The following is a 21802-nucleotide window of genomic DNA, read 5'->3' on the forward strand; positions in this document are numbered from 1 at the left end:
AGCTTGGTCAAAGAGGTAGATTATAAAGGAGTGCCTTAAAGGCAGAGAGGTGTAGAGAGGGTATTCCAGAGCTTAGGACCTAGGCAACTTAAGGCACAGCCACCAAGGATGGAGCGATTATAATTAGGGACATACAAAAGACAGAACTAGAGTGCAGATAACTTGGAGGGTTGTTGGGCTGAATGATATTACAGAAATAAGGAGGAATGAGACCAGAGAGGGATTTGAAAACAAGGAAAAGAATTTTAAAATCAAACCTTGCTTAGCCAGGAGCCAAATGTATATCAGTGAGCACAGGGTGGGGCGATAGGGGAACAGGATGCGGTGTGAGTTAAGACATGGGCAGCAGAGTTTTGGATGACCTCAAGTTTACTGAAGGTAGAATATGGGAGACCAGCCAAGCATGCATTGAAATAGCCAAGTCTAGAGGCAACAAAGGCATGGGTGAGGGTTTCAGCAGCGCATGAGCTGAGATGGGGGCAAAACCAGGCGATGTTATGGAGGTGGACAAACGCAGTGTTAGTGATGAGGCTGGAAGCTCATCAAGAGTCAAATGTGACACCAAGGTTACAAACAGCCTGGCTTAATCACAGAATGTTGCCAGGGAGAGGGAAGGAGTTGATGTCCAGGGAACAGAGTTTGGAGTGGGGACCGAAAACAATGGCTTCAGTCTTCCCAATAGTTAATTGGAGAAAATTTCTTCTCATCCAGTACTGGATGTGAGATAAGCAGTCTGGTAATTTAGAAACACTGGAAGAGTCTAGAGAGATGGTGCGGTAGAGCTGGATGCCATCACTGTACAGGTGAAAACTGCGTTTCTGGACGATATCGTGGAGGGACGGCACATTAGAAGACAAATGGGGGTTGGGGGCCAGGATACATTCTTGGGGAAAACCAGAAGTAATGGGAGTAGGAAGAGAAGCCATTGTAGGTGATTATCTGGCTACGATTAAATATCTAAAAATGGAGCTAGGTGAGGCAATCCCACCCTTCTGCACAAAAGTGGCGAGCTTTTGGAGGAGGATGGCATGGTCAAAGGCTGCAGACAAATTGAGAATGACAACAAGGGATAGTTTACTTTTGTCAAAGTGACAAAGGATGTCATTTGTAACTTTGATAAGAGGTATTTCGATGATGTAACAGGGGCATAAACCTGATTTGGAGAGATTCAAGCTCAGAGTTCCAGGAAAAATAGGAACAGAATTGGGAAGCAACAAATCTTTCAAGGATTTGGAGAGGAAAGGGAAGTTGGACATGGGATGGTAACTTGCAAAGATGCTGTGGTCAAGGATTGGTGTTTTTGCGGAGTGAAATGATGACAGCAGATTTAAGAGCGAGGGACAACATCCTAAGAGAGAGAAGCATTTATAATGTTGGCAAATGTGGGGAACAGGACAGTTAAGTTGAGGGATTGGCAGCTTAATAATAATAGGGACCAGGGGAATAGCAGGTGGGTATCATTTTTTAAAATTTATTTACAGGATGCGGGCTTCGCTGGCTGGGCCAGCATTTACTGCCTATCCCTAGTTGCCCTTGAGATGATGGTAGTGAGCTGCCTTGAACTGCTGCAGTCCATGTTATGTAGGTACACCCACAATGCTGTTAGGGAGTTCCAGGATTTTGACCTAGCAGCAGTGAAGGAACGGCAATATATTTCCAAGTCAGGATGATGAGTCATGGACAAGATGAGCTCAGAGAGGGTATAAGCTGAGTAAAGAAAAGCTAGAAAAATGCGAATTCAGGGCTAGAACAGCAGGGAACATTTGACCAGGTGGGATAGTAGAGAGTGTGAGAGAGAGATAGCACAGGCAACTAATTAGATGGGTTCCAATCTTAATGACAAAGAAGTTCATGACCTCTTCGCGCTTGATGCAGGTGAGGGTGGAAGGGATAGGGGTTTAAGACGACGGTCTGTGGTAGAGAAAAGAAGCTGGAGGTTACCTTTGCATTCCAGCATAATTCTGGAATAATGAGCGCTTTTCACTGAAAAGAACAGGACCTTATAGTATTTTAAGTGGTCCAGACAGATCTGGCAATGGATAGCTAAACAAGTTGTCCAATATATCCTTTCAAATTTACGTCCCTTAAAGGTACTTAAAGGAGCAGGGGTGAGACGGAATGGTCAGTATGAGAAAGAGTAATGGTTTTACTGGGAACTAGGGCAAAGGCGGAGGTGAGGGTGCAGTTAGGCAACATTAAAATAATAGCTACATTCAAATAATGGGGAAGATTATACTGACAGAAAACACTAAAATTCTTCCTCATTCACTTTCCTTGGGAGTACAAATAAGACCTGTATCAAAGCAATACAATCACAGGAGGTGGTATCTTAAAGAATCATACATTCACAGTTAGCAAAAGCATGAAAGTTACTCCAGGTAACAGTGTTGCAGGTAGTGATGAGAAGAAAGTCAGTGTAGTGCCTTATGAATTGATCATGATATAGCTCCAATGTTCTGATGGCTCTATGAAAGAAATGTCATAAGGAGATAGATCTCATTACCCAATACTCTTCCACTAACTGAATGATGGGAACCAGTGGAAACAACATTCTGGTTTCTTTGGGAGAAATTATGGCATCGTTTTGGACAGAATACGTGCTCTTACAGAGGGTAAAGTGGACCTATCAGCAAAACACAAACTCTACCCATTGAAATATGAGTGAGCAGGGAGAAATGTAAAGTTGTGAAACATCATCTATGATGTTCTGATTCTCAGTTTGTTCAAATTCAAATTTCATTCAGAAGTTAACTGATGAATAAGCATTACCAAACACTATGATAATAGATAATATTCCTCCACTGTATTTACTGTTAAAGACAGGTAGTTTTTTTTTTTAAATTCATTCACAGAATGTGGGTGTTGTTATTGTCTAACTCTAATTGCGCTCAAGACAGTAGTGGTGAGCCACCTTCTTGGAACCACTCCAGTCCATGTGGTAAAGGTATTCACACAGTGCTGTTTGGTAGGAATTCCGGGACTTTGATCCAGCAATGAAGGAATATTGATATATTCTCAAGTCAGGATGGTGTGTTATTTGGAGAGTATGGTGGAGGTAATCATGTTCTTACTGCCCTTGTCCTAAATAGGAAGGGTCATGGGATTGGAAAGTGCTGTCAAAGAAGCCTTGGCAAGCTGCTGCAGTGCACCCTGTAAATGGTATACACTGCATCCACATGGAGTGAAAGGGATTAAAAACTGGCTGTTTTGTACGGAATGGTGTCAAGCTTCTTGCATGTTGTTGGAGTTGTACTCACCCAGGCAAATGGAGAGTATTCCATAACACTCTTGACTGTGCCCTGTAGATAGTGGACAGGCTTTAAGGAGTCAGGAGTCGAGTTACTTGTTGCAGAATAGCCAGCCTCTGAACTGTTCTTGTGGCCACAGTATTTATGTGACTGGTCCAGTTATATTTCTGGTCAATAGTGACCTCAGGGATGTTGATGTGGGGGAATTTCACTATGGTAATAACACATTGTCAAGGGGGGGTGATTAGACTCTCTTGTTGTAATTGGTCATTGCCTGGCATTTGTGCAGGTAAATGTTTCTTCCTACTTATCAGGCCAAGCCATGGACATGGGCCTGAAATTTCAACTTTGTTCTTCCCCCCACAGATGCTGCCTGAACTGCTGAATATTTACTGTTTTTATGACCATTAAATCAAAGCTCAATCTGCCAATTCTGATCGGCTTTGAAAATCTAATTACACTACTTTAGCAGAGCAGATTTTTTTGTCCCTCTAACTGCTCTTTTGTGGGGCCTTTAGATGCACAAAGTCATAATTGCGAAACAGTGTGAAAATGCAAGTCACCCTTTCAGAAATTCTACAAAAGTTTGATCTAGAAGACTAGAGCAATTAAAGTGGTTGAAATATCAAGAGGATAATAAAAATGTATTGTTTTCCCTGAATGCAAAGTCAACAGTCACGGCTGGTATTGATGACAAGAGAAAAAGATTTAGGGCTGCAATTCAGAACTTTGTTTGCAATAGAGGAAGACAACCACCAGTTACAGAATAGCTGCAAGCTCCCACAGTTAGAATCTTTAAGTTGTTCCCATCTACCAGCGGGCATCAAATTCTATTTTTATTTATAGTTTGAACAAGTGGGTAAGAAATTAACTTTTAGCAATAATTCTACCCACTGGATGAATTAAAAAAAAAATCCAACTGCACAGGATGGGGAAGACAAGTAGATAAGGCTGTAAAAAAAAAAAAAACAGGATCCTATGTCTCATAACTAGAAGCAGTGCACGAAAGCAAAGTGATAGTGTTAAATGTGAATTTCACTCAATCAGGAAAGCAAATGGTATGTTAGCCTTTATAACAAAGGGAATGAAGTATAAGAGTAAATAAGTCTTTCTGCAATCATGGAGGGACCTAGTGAGATCGCACCTCAAGTACTGTATACAATTTTAGTCTCTTTAACCAAGGAAGGTTGTGTTTGTTTTAGAGGGAGTGCAATAAAAATTCAGCAGACTGATTCCCGGATGAAGGAATTGCCCTTTGAGAAGGGATGGAACAGACTAGCCCTATATTTTCTGGGGATTAGATGAATGAGAGGTGATCATATAAAATTAAGAGGCTTGACAAGGTAGATTTCTCCTTGTTGGAGAGTCTAGAGCTGGGGGTCACAAATCAGGGTAGCGGGGTCACTCAATTAGTCGCGAAAATGAGGTGAAATTTGTTCAAAGGTTTGTGAATCTTGGAATTCTCTACCCAGAGAGTTGTAGATGCTAATTATTGAGTAAATTCAAGGCACAGAGTTTAGAAGATAAGTTAGATACTAAGGAAATCAAGGGATATGGGAATAGTGCAGGAAAGTAGAATTGATGTGCCAGTTCAGCCATAATCATATTGAATGGTAGAGCGCTTGAAGGGCAGGATTGCCTTCTCCTGTTCCTATCTTATGTTTTCAATGAAACTCATTGGTAAGGCTGCAATTAGAATATTGTATTCAGTTCTGAGTGCCTTCCTGTAATTGGTTGCTTCCAAAATTCGACTTGTGCTTTTAAAATAAAATTCTCACATTAGAATGAGGAAAGAAACTGTGCACCCTTCAATCAATTTGTGCCTTTCTCTGTCTGTTTTAAAATTAGAATCTCTATCTCACACACAAATGTAATTAGCTTCGGCCTTTTCTGTAATCAAAACAAGGGTGAAGATGGTAAGTTGGCTTCAAGATTCAACTTTTTAAAAACATTTGAATTAATATGAAAAATAGGATAAGAGAAAGGAAGCAACTTTCATCTTTATTCCCTGGGCAGTATTGCAGCACAGTGGATCATGCATCTATCACTGATGTTAGTGATTTTCACCCCACAGCTATTTACGTAGTAAATCTTGGAAGAAAGCAATGTTAACATTTACCATTAAATATTGTTACATCACCTGTATGTTTGGTTGCGGGCTCTAGCCACTAGGTTGTTCTATTGAGAAAGTTTCTACACCATACTTTTAATAGTTATTACTTAAAAAGCACAACAGAGTGATCACAAAGCAGCAACCGGATATTGGAGCTCAGATAATGTTCAAAACTAGATGCGAATTACTCATGATTTATAATATAAAAGAGATGCAAACAATTCTGGATGAAAAAAGATCTACTTGCTCAACTGATACTGAGGGCATGTAATAAGTATACGCTACGTAATTAAAACAAAACAGGAATTGATAATTGAAGCAATCATACTTGGCTTCTGGTCACTTGTAATTATTTATTCATAAATATTATTGTGATTATTTTTGTAAGGTAGGATCAATATTAAACATTTGTAGCCTGAATAGAGTCAATATCTCATATATTGATGTACATAATTAAAAGGAGCATTTACCAGAGTTTAAGAAAAAAGGGCTTTGAAGTGAAGCTTGCGGAGATCATAGAAACAGAAAAATGATTCATCAAAATGGATGCCATATTAAAAATATTCAGTTCATAACCAAAAAACTATTCTTTACATCAAAAACATTGCCAACTCCGCATATTTAATATTCCACTTTGATGTCTCCAACTGAATTGGCGATGAAGATATGACAGTATTTTAACCAATTAGTATCTACGTTACAAGAGCAATTACACTTCCAAAGTACATCATTGACTATAAAGCACTTCAACATCCTGAGGTAGCGAAATGTGTTATATAAACAAAAGTCTTTTTTTTCTATCCAAATATATAATTCAAATTAAATTTAAGGGAATTCAATTTTGGCCAGTGATTTTATTCAGTGATAGCAGACAGCCACCATTCCAATACAGCTTTCTTATAAATTTTGATGGTTTATCACCATATACCAAAATTACTAAAAGCTAAGAAATGCAGGTAGGTGCCCTTAGAATTTCTTGAAATCATGAATGAAAGGAAATTTTACAAACCAAGAAATCTAGTAAGATAAAATCACCAAGTCAGTATTTGTAGCTCTGAGATTCAAACAGATGGCTAGCAAAGAATCTCTTTGCGTATAGGACAATTCAAGTTATGGTAGTGACATCAGTATTATTCTGAAAGAACAGTTCATTTTCAGAATATATTGGAGAACCGTAATGAATCAAACTCGTGCCATGTCTAACCTGACATACTGTCACAAGGGTGAAAATTGCTCCATTTCCTTATTTTCTACTTCAGAAGCATTTGTTCCTAAACGTGATACATATACAACTTGACCTTAAAAGGGAAACTATGAAGGAATTTGGAAATGGTCTTGGGGATTATTTCACTTGCTACATGCTTAACTGATGCAGATTTTGTTATGCACTTATGAGACGTGAAAAGTTTTCCTAACAAATCATACTGCCAAAAGACTATTCAAGTGCAACTACAAGACCTTTATGGTGAATGTTATGAGGCCTTGAGCTGCCCAGAGCACACAGAATGTGTCAGACTATAAATGACTATAGCAGACTCACTCTTGAATTCTGTTCTTAACAAAATATTATGCAGGGTTGTTGAGGCATTCTTCAGAAATTTAACAGTAAAATTAATTGATCAGGAAGATGTTAAGATAGGAAGAAATTAATTCCGCGAATGCAGGATGTTTCAAGGAACTTCATAGTTGTAGTAATTCACCACATAGGTGGCATTCGGCCCATCAAGTCAATGCTGGCTCTCTGTAGGACAATCCAGTCACTCCCATTATCTTGCTCTATCCCCATAGTCCTGCAAATTTATTTCCTTCAAGAGTCCATCCAATTTCCTATTGAAATCACTGATCGCCTCCACATCCACCATCCTTGTAGGAAGCAGGTTCCAGGTCATTACCATTCACTGTGCAAAAAAGTACTCACTAACATCCGCCCTGCACCTCTTGCCCAAAACCTTAACGTTGTCCCCTGGTCCTTGTATCACTAGGTAATGGAACAGTTTTTCCTTTTCTATCTTATCTAAGCCTGTCATAATCTTGTACACCTCTATTAAATCCCCCTTAACCTCCTTTGCTCCAAAAAGAACCCCAGCTTCTCCAACCTAACCTTGTAGCTAAGTCCTTCATATCCCTGGAACCATTCTGGTAAATCTCCTCTACACCCTCTGAAGTAAGCAAGAAAGAAAGTATCTCAATGAATTATTTTTGAAATGTAGGCAAATTTGGCTATCAATTTACACACAGCAATATTAAACAAACAACAATAAATGTTACCTGGAAAAACTCAGCAGGTCTGGCAGCATCGGCGGAGAAGAAAAGAGTTGACGTTTCGAGTCCTCATGACCCTTGAGGACTCGAAACGTCAACTCTTTTCTTCTCCGCCGATGCTGCCAGACCTGCTGAGTTTTTCCAGGCAATTCTGTTTTTGTTTTGGATTTCCAGCATCCGCAGTTTTTTTGTTTTTATAACAATAAATGTTGTTGTTTATAGTTGAAATAAATGGTTAAGCATTCATTTTGCTGGTGCTAATTGAGGGAGGAATGTTGGCCACAACACTACAAAAACTTCCTTCTCTTCAAGTAATGCCATTGGATCCTTTCATGATCACTTGAACAGACAGATGGGGCAGGTACATCATGCTGGCAATTTGCCATGGATCATATTAACTACCTGCAACCTCGAGGAAACCAGAAATCCAGGGTTGCTAGGTACTGATAGGTCAGGCAGCAGTTCATTAAATGAGCAAAGGATGTCAATGTAAATGATATTTGTCCATTTCTAGATCACTACGTTTTAAATATCTGCTGGCAATTATGCTCTCATGAGTCATTGTGCCAGTTGTTCATTCTTGGTATCAATGGGATTCCTAATATGATTCAACCAAACTGATGTGTTTGAAAGAAAAGGAGGTCCAACCATGGAGTGCCAGGCAGGTGCCAGAAGCCCTCCTGCTGGTACCTGCTCTCCTGTATCTGCAGAGAGAGGTAACAACACCTCACCTTGGTAGATATACGACTGTGGAAAGTCCTCTCCCTAAAAGACATTGTAACATCAGGCTGCAATGGTATCACAAAGATCAGAATGATCAACTAATTATTAGTGCATGGTGCCTCAGAAGCATTCCAATAACAGTGCACCGTGCTTTACATGGTACGACATGATTGCCTTGGCATGCCTTCTATTACCAGCCAGCAAAGCCTCAATCGCATATTTGCCAGTATGCCACATAACATATTTGCAGGTACTGTTGCATCTATCAGGCAAAATATCAAGAAATTTCAAACAGTTTATGTCCAACACAAATTAATTTTGTGCAATCTGCTGCACAAGTTTAAAAAATATTGTGCGAGAACCTGCCTTGCCCACAAAACTCACATGCCACCAGGTCAAATTAATCACCATTGTGAGCCAATTGCACCAATTTGCAGGTATTCAAGGAATTCTTAAAGTTAAGATTTTTTGCTTTAAGCGCAAGGACACTAATAGGTACCTTTTAAAAGCTTTTAATTTAAAAAAAAACTAAGAAACCGACGATCATCCAGATCCCTCTCTGTAACTAGTCTCCTCTTCCCGACTGTTTCAAATTGCTTGCAATTTGGTATTACTAACAAATTTGGATATAATTCTTTAATTTTCCCCTCCTCCAAGAACAATGCACCCAAAACTAATTTCTTATGGTATGCACAATTGACGTTTTTTTTTTTAAAGATGATACTGTCTTTGACAGTTAGTCTTTGTATTCTCTTTGTAATCCACTTCAAAAGCTTTCTTGCTAGTCTGTGTTTTTCTACCTGAGTAATTCCTTGCAATACATACCATGCTCTTCCCATATAATAACAGAAGGGATTGTAATGTCACTTATTTTAATGGCATGTACACCTACCCATTGCAATAGCTGGACAAGTTGAGGCCAAGGACGTGATTTAATCTATTACTGTTATTTGATCAAATCTGAGGATCATTTCTCACGGAAATCACCATGCTACAATAAACTTGTGCAAGTTTCCTTCTTAACTAACTTATATTCAGCTGGCAGGTATTGTCTGGCAAAATAAACATGCTTTTGCACAGTGAAGTTAGTTACAAAACTGAATGTAGAACAATAAGAGATAATTGCACAGTGCATAATGATAAAATGAAACCAATAATTAAAAATGAAACATACTTCTGTATTAATAATTAGCATAACCACACATTTGTGGTGGCATTTTCTACAATTCAATGTAACTTTTTAGAAGTACAGTATACACTGGCTTTTTTTTTAGCAGTTCTGTATACATCACTGACGCCAGCTTAAATAAACCTATGTAACTTACTTTATTGCATAGTTTAAAGCACAGAACTAAATAAACCTCCTTTAAGTTTCATACTCAAATGATAACTTTAGAACTAAAATTAACTTTTGTGGCAACAGCCATATTATTTGTTGCACAGGGGAGTCCCGTTTATTCTCAAGATTATGAATTTAAGTGCAATTTTTAATCTTCTGCATCAGGAAATTTATATTCAGCACTTCATATATATTTGAGATGAGAGAAAGTACAGTATACGTCTAGTTACTGAAGCAGTTTCCTTTAAATCCTGCGTCTAAACAAACTTAAAACTAGATTGGAACTGTGCTACAAATGGCACCAAGCCATATCTTAAAAGCAAAATACTGCGAATGCTGGAAATCTGAAACAAAAACAGAAAATGCTGGAAAAATTCTGCAGGTCTGACAGCATCTGTGGAGAGAAAGACAGAGTTAACGTTTCGAGTCCGTATGACTCTTCTTAACTCCGTCTTTCTCTCACAGATACTGCTAGACCTGCTGAGTTTTTCCAGCATTTTCTGTTTTTGTTCCAAGCCATATCTTGTTTCGCACAGCAAACTATATTTTTTTACTTAGCCTTAACTTTTAAAATTGAAATTGTTTGAACGCAAGCACTGCATAAAAAACAAGAATTTTGGGAATATCTTGGTGTTGCTAAGTTAATAGAAAAGCAACATTCAAACCTATTTACAATAACCTGAATTTTACAAGCTTGGAGGACATATGCATCACATCAGTTATTTTTTGAAGGGGTAAGTAAATTAAGCTAAACAGGAGTTTCTCCTTACATTATACTTTTAATAAGCAAGAAACTTGCCAATAATTTAAGATTTAAAGATGTCTTTGGATTGTTTACGGGAAACAGCAGGTTGCCTCTAGATGTTCTAGACTGGTATACATTGACAAGATGTGCCAATTTGTAAGCCAATAACTTCATGGTTGATTCCAGAAAAAAGCAACGTCAACAACAAAACCCAAAATGCAACATGTCACAGTTGATAATCCCCATGAACAAATACTAAGCTTTAGAAAAATCAATAAAATAACTTTTCCCCAGAAAAGCCTATAGAGAGATAAAAGGCCCATAACATTGTCTGTACTACACAAAAGTTATAAGAGGTACTTGGGTAAAGGGGACAATATTTTGTTGTAGGATCATGAGCTCAAGAATTCATTTGCATTCTATAAGTTTTCAATTAACGCCACAAATACACACTCTAAACTGTTACAAGAGTGGCTGCTTTTGAAGGCAACAGGGTGCTTTCAAACCTTTTTATTCAATTTAATACAACACCTGCAACAACAAAAATACTAAGAAAAATTGATTATTTAAAATGTTAACCAAGATTTCTACAAAATTGGAGTCAGTAGTACTTTTGGGATCTTAGCTATCAGAACATGCACGATACTGTTGCCACAGCACAACACTAGCAAAGTTGGGGAAAAAGTTAAGTTTTAATTTTTTTTGTACACCAATCAGCAACTGTGACAACTGTTTAGGAAGCACAATATAAACACATTTGTTCCACTATGGTTAATAAATATAAAGAAAATTAAAATACAATGGCATTTCTGTATGAAATTATACGAAAACAAAAGGTATTCATTTACAAATATGTTCCATTTAATTTAAAGTCTTCAAATATGGTTTTCAAAGCAGCTGTGAACTTTCAATCACCAACTATTTTCTACCAAAACTGGTTTGCTATACATTTTTCAATATACAAAAGTAATTTTAAAAAAACTTTATTTGCCAACTTCAAGGAGCAGCACGTCCTGGGTCAAGTATGGTTAGAGGCAGAATGGCTAATTATTATTCTACTGCTAACAAACAGTCAAGTGCACCTACACACATGAAAACAATAATGGAATATCAGAAGTCATTTTGTTCAGGTAGCACCAGCACAGTTGATTTGGTTGGAAAGTGGGCACTGCAGTTGCACATTTATAACCAGCTGCAGTGAGAAGAATGATAGTTCTCCCTTGGAGAAGTTAGAGACTAGATTGAGGATGTGCTTGAATAATCATATTAACTTATCAAAGAACACATTAAGAGGGAGGGGAACAAGTAATAACTTAATGTTAAAAAACATAAAACATGTAACGTACTGCTCCTTTAACAAGTTCCATTTTTAAAATTACAATCCTTTTGCACAAATTAGAATTCAGAGGACAAAAGCTATGTAACATGGCAGTGTAGAATAGTCCCCAGCAAAAAGCTATAGTTACATGCTTCAAGTCCCAAAACAATCAGACAGTCAAATCTACCAACCACATGTATTACATGCTCCATCAGATTTCTGGATGGTCGATGCAATGCCTTCAGCAGCAGAAAAGGCCGACATTGTCAATCTCATCTTGCATGTTGAAAATTACTCCTGGAAGCTGCACATGGAGCACCATTGCTGTCTGAACCACCTAAACGCTCCTCGCAGCTCATTCCTGATGTTAAATCAGGCTTAAAGCATAAATGAGGCAGGAACAGTTGTCAGAGAGTACTTGACTCTATTGTGACAGATTGGGATAGATTTTACCTTCCACTACCAGCACAAAACTGACGGTAGCAAATTGACCAACCGTTATACACACAGCTGGATTTTTCCTTTGCACTGACTTCAACAGAAAGGAGAGTCAGGTGGGGTGATCCACAACCGGCGGTTTTCCACCAAAGGGTAAAAGTTAAAATCTATTCCATCGTGTCAAAAATCTTGCTATAAAAAGCAGCTCAACATCAACTGGCTATCTGCTATCAGGAGCTTTGAAGGACCACCAACCTCAAATGTTTTGACAAATCATTCCAGATCTTTCAACACTAAGGGTGCTTTTTTGCACAAGCAGTTCTCAAGGTACAACAAATCTAAATTAGAGGAAATTGCAAAAAAGGGGTTGGGTAGTTATAAATGTAACTAAAAATGTATTGTAAAATATATATTGTACTCATTACCTGAAATTCACCTTAAGTGACAAATGAATAGGATTGCTACTCTTTTAAAAAATGAAGTGAAATAAAGTAATGTCATTCTGTCACACAAAGTTCTAGTATGTTTACAGAAAAATAAAGTCACTTTCAAGTATATAAAGAGAGAAACGAAGGCTGTTTTCTAAATAATAGAACAAAGGTTATATGACAATAATCACCCAGCGCAAAATATGAGTGACCTACTATATTTTTGGGAAGCTTTAATGTCTTGATCATATCATATCACAATATTAAGTATTGCAATACGAATATGGCATCTGGTGACTTCATGTTGGGTTTCCATTCAACTACCGTTCAATTTTACCCAATTTTTTATTATGTTTGAACTGGAAAAGTATAGTTTAAAGCAATCTGTCACACTATGAAGTGACAGTAAAGAAATTCATGTTCACTAATATAGTCATATCTCACAGAGACTAATGACTGGCCCTATTCCGATTGCTATGAATCAATGCAAAGTCTCTATTCCTTCACAAACTTATATACACAATTGGACTGTCACATTAAAGTGTGCACTTAGATAGAGTCCAGTTCAAATATAATTTAATGGAAGCTCCAGTACATACCACACAGAGTTTACAGATGGGTCATTGCTGTTTACATGCAGAGAGTTTCCGAATTTTGCTGCTACTGGTGGAGGCTTTGCGGGATGGATTGGAAGAAGAGCTTGACCTCCGTTCATTTTTGACCTTGCTGTTAAACTGTCCTGCCTCTGTACCATTCATGCACACTGTTTTGTGGCTGCCTTTGCTCCTGTTTTGGCCGTTTTGCTCAATTTCTTCTTCAGGCACCTGCACCTGTCCTGTGGAAATAATAGATTTTTTTTTTGAGAACGGAGAAGAAGCAATTCCGAGTGGCATTTTTTTTCTCTGTGGGCAGAAAGTACCCGCCTCATTATAAAAAAATAAAATCACTAATAAAAGGTAGAGCATTTGGGACTGAGGGCCTTGAAAGGGTCAACCACAGCAAAGCCATGGTCCTGGTAAACAGCCCAGATGGGTGGGTATTTGAAAGCTTGCTCAACTAGGCAAAATACTAAATTTAGCTGCTAACTGGCTAGGCAGTTAAACTATACTTTTTCTTTAAATGTAGTCAAACTGTGCGTTTACATAAAAGAAGTAATTTGCACAATTCTATGTTAAAAAGCACATTTTCTAATTAGACTGCATCTCTCAAGTTGTTAGCTACCCAACTACATTTACAACTATACTGGATACCAGCACCTAAACAACTCTGGAGACCTTTTCTAAACAGACATTTGTATACTGCCATGAAAATTAATCTTTTGAAAAGTTACTATCCTTCATACACTTGTTCTTATGAGGATGTAAATACCACAATGTCAACTAAAGCCACCAAGCTAAAACTCATAAGACAGACTTATTTAGTGTTAAGATATAAGCAGAAGTCACAAGACATGGCAAGAGACCTGGAAGTAGATTTTCAACTTGAACTCAGGTATAAAATTAGAACTGCAACCCTTCACAGAAATCACAGCATTTTAATTTCTATTGCTTTCAATGGAAATCAGAATTGAGTAGTTTTGTAACAAGCAGTGGATCAACAATGTCAGCTCTCCACTTGACAACAAGTTAAAAATCTACCCTAAAATCTAAAGCAGAAGGAACACCACTTTCCAAAACTTATTTCTTGTACAGTTTGGTAATCTGTAAGACTTTTAGGTTTTTTATACATATATATATATATATATATCTTATATATATATATTTTATATATATATATATATATATAGTAAACTGAAGATATTGAAAAAATGCAAGTATCAAAAAATGCTGGGAACAGAGCTGTCAATCAACCAAGATCAAAGGTACAATAGAGTGCACTAATGCACAAGATTATCTATTTTATGTAGGCAATACTGACAAGGCCATATTTATTTTACTCAACCCAATGTGCCTTGAGATGATAATAATGGACATTCTTGAACTGCTTCCACAGGTTATTCACATTGTTTACATAGGATCTGTTACCATTTTGAAGAAACTGGCCTTGTCAGCAAGCATTCTTCTACTGAATTCATCTTGAAGACAGGTACCAGTACTTACAAAGCAGGCTAAGTAAGCAGTTCTCAAATGTGGATGGATCTAATCAATTCCCCCCACCACCAAGTGAAAACGTATCAGAAACAAAGAAACTGATAGATGGAAATATCTTTCAATTGTATTTATTTAATCTATGGTTGTATAAGGGACAGAATGTAATATTCCTCTATTGTCACAACGTATGTGAAGACCAGCTTTGTGACAATATACTTGCATAACTTATTTTTCAGTGGTTTAGGTTCCGTATTGTTGAGCACATTACCATGTAGGTGATTTTATCTCTTACCTGCCTCGCAGAAACTGGGTAGGTGAGTAGTTAAAAATCGGTCAGAATACTTAATTCTTACAGAGTTTGCCAGGGTAGATGCTGAGGGGCTGTTTACCATGGCTGAAGAGCTTAGAATTAGGGGCCATGACCTCAGGATAAGAGGTCGGTATTTTAGGATAGACGAAGAGAAATTTCTTCACAAGTGTGTTGTGAAGCTTTGGAATTCTCTACCCCCGAATGCTGTGGAAGCTCAGTTATTCAATGTATTCAAGATCAAGACCAATAAATTCTTTGACACTAATATAATCAAGGGATATGTGGACAGAGCAGGAAAGTGGAGTTGATGCATAAGTTTGACCATAATCTTACTGAATGGCAAGGCAGGCTTGAGAGGTGAAGGCCTAGTCTGGCTCCTTTTTCTTAAATTCTTACCAGCTATTGACCCACATGGAATACTGGATTATTACTTGCAGTAGTGTACATTGTTTTGGTCTCCTTATCTAAGGAAGGGTGTATTTGGCATAAGGGAGTGCAATGCAGGTTCACCAGGTGAATCCCTGGGACGGCAGGATTTTATTAAGAAGAGGGTTTGAGGAAACTGGGCCCGTATTCTCCAGAGTTTAGAAGAATGAGAGGTGATCTAATTGAAACTTACAAAATTCTTACTGGGTGTGATAGGGTAGATGTAGATAGGATGTTTCCGCAGGCTGATGAGTCTAGAACCAGAGGGCAGTCTCAGTAAAAGAGCGAGGCCATTTATGACTGAGATGAAGAGGAATTTCTTCATTCAGTGTCCTAAATCTTTGGAATTCTCTACTCCAGAGGGCTGTCGAAGCTCAATCATTGAGCATGTTCAAGACAAAAATCGATAAATTTCTGGATACCGATGACATTAAGGGGTATGAGGATAGTGCAGGAAAGTGGCATTGAGGTAAATGATCAGCCATGATCTAACTGAATGGTGGAGTAGGCACGATGGGTTGAATGGCCTACTCTTCTTCCTATGTTTCTAACTCATTTAGAAATCTTTCATTTTATCTTGCTCTGGTGAGCAGGCAGCAAGCATATCTATCTGAAGACAGTGGGGTTCCTCTAGTTAGATCAGAGTCTGATGATGCAATCGGGCCCAGATTACAATTTTAATTCTGCCGAGTGGAAAATTCATTGTGGCTTTCCTGTCAGGTGATAGCAGCAAGAGGGTTTAAGAGAAAAGGAAACCATGTTAGGTACACCTTTTTTGATTCTTTCTTGTGCCTCTCATGGGATCCTTCTAGAACCCTCTCCTCATGACTAGAATTGAGGCTTTTATTCTAGCCTGAAACAAAAATTTTCAAGTATTTATATTTTAATTCAATGACAATTACTACAAAAAGTGGCTTGTGATTTCAGTAAGCTACAGCCTTTCCATACTGATGATAACCTTCAACTCTTATCACATAAAACAATGGATGACTCATTCATTCTGGTAAGTGAAATACATTTTCAATATTTACTTCAGGGAATTGAAGTGTAAATTCTAATATGCACAAAGGCAAATGAATTCATGAAAAAGAAACATGAGTTTAAAATGATGCATTGTTAGTCATCCAGTTGCTCTCCTAGGAAGTTAACTTGTTTCTTCCCAAATTAACAATTGGTGCAATACCATATGGGGTTAGAAAATTAGTTAGTTTTACAGCACATGTTTTAGCATTCTAACTGCTGAGTAAAATTAAGCTTTATTTCACACAGTTGACTTACGAGCATTTCAAAATAACCAAAAAATTCTGAAAATCATTAGCAAATGATAAATAAAGTTAATTAATTTCCTTGTTCAAATGCAATCTAAACAATAGGAAATTTGATGAACTATGATTAGTTTTAAGCACTGAGACTGCACTTAAGATTCCATATTGTCAACATAAGTGGTGGAGCAATCATTTATACTGCAAGATATTATAGCTTCAGTTGTGAGCCTCTAAACAGCTATGAAGTATTTATGGTGCAAAACAATGTTCAGATTGCACAATGATTAACAGATCATTTTCCTGTACCATTTAACTTCTAGCCATGCAATGCAAAAGTGAGGATCATTGTTGGAAAAATATCTATACCCTATACCTGAAATTTGATAACTGCTTCAATCTTCTAAAGAAGAATATGGCTGAACTCACTGTCTGAGAAACACAGTTTGTTTTTAAATGCTGTGTACAAGATACAGCAAGTTATAGGCTTTGCTCCTTCTGGGCAGAATTTTATGCCCCTCGAAAAATTTCAGGGGTCAGGACTCAGAGGATTTTGGCCATTGTTTGATAACAAACTGAGCAATATGCTTTAGTTTGTCTAACTTACTACTTCTTCAGCCAGAAAATCTTGTAGTTTGTATTAATCTAACAGGGCACACTTGGTGATAGCCAAGGACGATACCACTAACTTTAAAATAGACTTTTCAAAATGGCTGGAAACTAACAGAGATAGGATAGAAATATACAGTAGCATCTCAAATAAATGTTAATTTGCTATAAAAAGACAAACATCGTAATTTTGCTAGAGTTTAAATTGACAATGTAATGGGTCAGTTATTCTTATATATATTGAAACCGCACAAATATGTTTAAACCATCTAGCTTCTCTTCAAATTTCTTAAACCTATGCATTTTACCCTCATCTCTTTTTCAAAAACTAATGGTTTCAATAAATTCTGTTCTCTCTCCATTTTAGTAAACCTCCTCCCTTCATCACTGAACCTATTCACTCTGATTACTCTACTTGTAATTCATCAACTTCCCTCAGATTTCATGCCTTCTGTGAGCAATCTTCACTTCTCACACAACAAAGTTCTAATCATTAAGACTAGATTTCATTGGGGCATTTTCATAGGAGAATGCAAATCTTACTTGCCTTTTCTTATTGGTCAATTGAATCACTGAAAATGATTGCAGTCGATATTAGGTTTTAGAGAAAGAGATGAATCACAAACCAAAATTTAAAATTTAGATAAGGTCTTCAGATTATGAGTAAAGGACATGGTGGCACTGGAGAAGGTGCAAAAATGATTCATGAGGGCATACCTGCCAGGAAAGCTGAACAGGCTGAGATGGTTGATGGGTGACCTGATTAAAGTCTTCAAGGTTATGAAAGGGTTTGATAGGGAATTCAGGAGAAACTTCCTTACCCAAAGAGTGCTTCCATTTTTCTCCATAATATAACTGAAATGTCCAAATACATCCAAGTATTAAAATCATTCTATCCTTGCACTCCTCATTGCAGTTCTTATGACTGTTGTTGTACCTCACAACATTTAAGAAGTATTTAAATGAACACTTAAAATGCCAAAGCATACAAAGCTATGGGCTAAGTGCTGGAAAATGGGATTTAGAATAGATAGGGGCTTGATGGCTGGCATGGACACGATGGGCCAAAGAGCCTCTTTCCGTGCTGTAATACTCTATGACTCTAATGCTCTTGGAACCTCTTCCAATCAGCACAATCTTCACTAGTCTTTGTGTTTGTGCAAGCTATTTCTTTTGGGTCTATGCTCTCATCTCGTTTGTTGACCACATTTTTAGCACTCTTTGGGTAAGGAAGTTTCTCCTGAATTCCCTATCAAACCCTTTCATAACCTTGAAGACTTTAATCAGGTCACCCATCAACCATCTCAGCCTGTTCAGCTTTCCTGGCAGGTATGCCCTCATGAATCATTTTTGCACCTTCTCCAGTGCCACCATGTCCTTTACTCATAATCTGAAGACCTTAACTAAATTTTAAATTTTGGTTTGTGATTCATCTCTCTCTCTAAAACCTAATATCGACTGCAATTGTGTTATGGTCACTGTTAAAATTGATAACAAGAAAACAAAACAGTGTGGCCAAGAATTAGGTTTTATATACAAATCGAGTAGACAGTGGAAAGCGATTAACTAACCATGAATGGCGTGATTCTTTTTTTTAAATAAAGAGAACAGTATCCAGGGCCTGAATTTTTCAGGAGGCGGGTGGGCTCGGCAGGAGCGGTCGCAGAGACAATCGCCGCCCACAATTGGCTCCAAGCTGCCATTTTACGCCAATTAAGGCCCGCCCAGCATAAGACCCGAGCGCTACCTGTGCGGGCGGGGGAAGGAGGGAGAGTCGGGGCCAGCGTCTTTCTCACACAGAGTTGCCTCAGGGAGATTTAAGGGCTTTTGAAATTAAATAAAAGATTTAAAAATTTATTTAACCATGTCACATGAGACATGGTTTTTATATTCATGAAATTTTTGTTTACTTAATTAATAAAAGCTTTAGGAAACCTCATCCCGCTTGTGGATGAGGTTTCCTAAAAAACGCAAAGGCTGCTTGGCCTTTTTGCCTGCCCGGTAGCCTTAAGGTTGGACCAGCAGCATTTACAATTACTGCAATTAGCTCCTCAATGGCCTCAATAGGCTGTTTACATATGGCGGGCCCGCAGCTGACTCCGGTGCACGCCCACCGAACGAAACTCATCACAACTCAGCGCAATGACATCGGGACGCACGCCTGACATCATCTCGCAACGGCATGTCAGACCCACCCCCACACGCCAACTGGAAAATCTTGATGCAGGTTATTTCCTTCCAAAGGATAACAACAATTCCTATTTGCAAATGGAAGGACTCCACTTGTATAACAGCCTCGATGAAAGAATCAATGTACATTTGCAGTTGGCAGTAATGTATTTCGTTGAAATTACTATGACATTTTAAATGATTCAATAGTAATCATCAACCAGTGAAACTGGCCATCACAGGTGAATTACATTGAGAAAATATGGGATAGCAAAATAACTGCAACTGCAGTAGAACTGCTGAACTGACAGAAACAGCAAGAAGGAAAAAGACTTGCATTACCGCTTATAACTACCACGTCTCAAGGTGCTTTACAGCCAATGCAGTACTTTCTGAAGTGGAGTCACTCTTGTAATGTAGAAAACAAGGCAGCTAATTTGTACTCAGCAAACTCAAACAAACAGCAATTTGATAATGACAAGGCCTGTACCAGCTGCAGTAGTTCATGGAGGCCTGCCACCTCATCTTGCCCCACACTTGCAGGCTGGTGCAAGCTATGTATAACCAATTATCATTCTTAGAGATGCCTATGGTCCTTTGTGGACTATGGCTAATTACTTGTTTAATCTGTTTTGTGTGATCTTGACCAAGGGATAAATATAGGCCAAGGCATCTTCAAAATAGCAACATGGGTTCTTTCACATACCTCCAACAGTACAGTACTGCACTGGAATGTCAGCCTTGATTTTTGTGCTCAGGCCCTGGATTGGGAATTGAACTGGGAACCTGGTGACCCTGAGTTGAGATGCTACCAACTGAGCCACAGCTGGCACTTAGGAAGAAAGGAACACACTTTACAGAAACTTTACGCTCCTCTGCTTTCTTTTCAAAGTAAGCCATGCATTTAAGGTAATTGGATCTGTAGCTAATAGTAAATCAACAATATATAGTTAACGTTTTTATTGCCCACATAAGCTAGAAGAGTCATAATTAGTACTTAAAAACTATCTACCTAATTATAGATTAAAATCCAAGCTGCCTAAGATTGCATTAATATACGCCTTCTATTTAAAAAGCAGCATTCAATTTCTACTAATGATGCATAACGGCAATAAAATATTTGGATAAAGTGCGCACTTCATAATATTTTAGCAACACTTTCAAAACAGAATATTTATGTCAAATGAGAAATCATCTCCAACTCTCACCTTGAAAAGAAAGCAGGGCTTTTATTTAAAAAAAAGCCTACAATCAAAACATGTTCAAAGATACAACGTGACTACTAAAGACCTACATGCACCAGGTTTGCTCTAAACTTTGCTCATGTTTCCCCATGAGTTTCTCCATTATGATTTTAAAAATCACATTTTAAAACTTTTTTTAAAGCTTGTTTATGATATTTCAGCTTTTTCCTTAATCCCACATGTCTGAAGCATTTACTTTGAGGTCCATAAAATTAAAAGTGAAGGATTATCAGGACATTTCACAATATGGTTTGCTGTCTATGATTGGCTGCTTCTCCTGCTTGACGCATGGGCTTGGGCCAGTCATTGGGAAAGGAGAAATCCACATCAGAGATCACTAGATATTTGTGAGCACCTTTCTTCGAGGTCAGTGATGAACACTATTATTCTGACTGCAAAACTCAGGCCAGTATATACACCTTCAGGTGCAGTTCCCCAATGTCTTGAATAAAGCAGACAGCTCAATAGCAAAAGTTACTGGAAATGCTTACAAAGGAAATTGTTATCTTGCACTATTTAATACTTCATAAAATCAGGAGGAAGCTATTCAGTTACTTGAGCCTATTCTGCTATTCAAACAGATCACTGTGGATCTGTACGTCAACTCCCTTTGATCCATGTCACTTACGTAACAAAAATCATTCTCATTCTTAAAATTTCAATCAACCGAACATCGATAGCCTTTTGGGGGATCGAGATCCCAGACTTCAACTATTGTGTGTGTGAATACGTGCTTCCTGATTTCACTGTTTACTTGACACAACCCTCTTCAAGGTGCATAGACCACACCATGAATATTGTAACTTTGTTTGACTTCAAAGCATGGAATGTTTATTCTTTTCCTCTATACAATTCCCCTTCATTAGGATTGAAGGTGAATATCTTTCAAAGGTAAGACTTTATCACCTAGTTTGGTACAATCGTAAATTCCACACCTGCAACTGACTCGCTCATCGACCCCCATATTACTGCAAAAGCAGTGAACATACAATATATCCATCATTTCAGATAAACATTTATTGGAAACTACCTTTCCTTTAGCATACTGTGCATGTTCTGCTTTAATGAATAGAAAATA

At 37.9% G+C, this 21802-nt stretch overlaps 1 protein-coding gene across 2 annotated transcripts in view; it reads right to left on the bottom strand.

Moving 5' to 3' along the window:
- stk11 (serine/threonine kinase 11) overlaps positions 1-21802 on the bottom strand; it is a 218340-nt gene that overhangs the window by 22897 nt on the left and 173641 nt on the right. Inside the window, exon 9 of one of the 2 annotated variants that reach the window (XM_041204716.1) lies at positions 13214-13449. The exons of the other annotated variant lie outside the window; for it this stretch is intronic. Coding sequence (XP_041060650.1) covers positions 13235-13449 — 215 coding nt within the window. The 3' untranslated portion in view covers positions 13214-13234. The remainder of the gene's footprint in view (positions 1-13213; positions 13450-21802) is intronic. 2 annotated transcript variants of the gene reach the window in all.

Source organism: Carcharodon carcharias, chromosome 14 (assembly GCF_017639515.1).
Source record: "Carcharodon carcharias isolate sCarCar2 chromosome 14, sCarCar2.pri, whole genome shotgun sequence".
NCBI lineage: Eukaryota > Metazoa > Chordata > Chondrichthyes > Lamniformes > Lamnidae > Carcharodon > Carcharodon carcharias.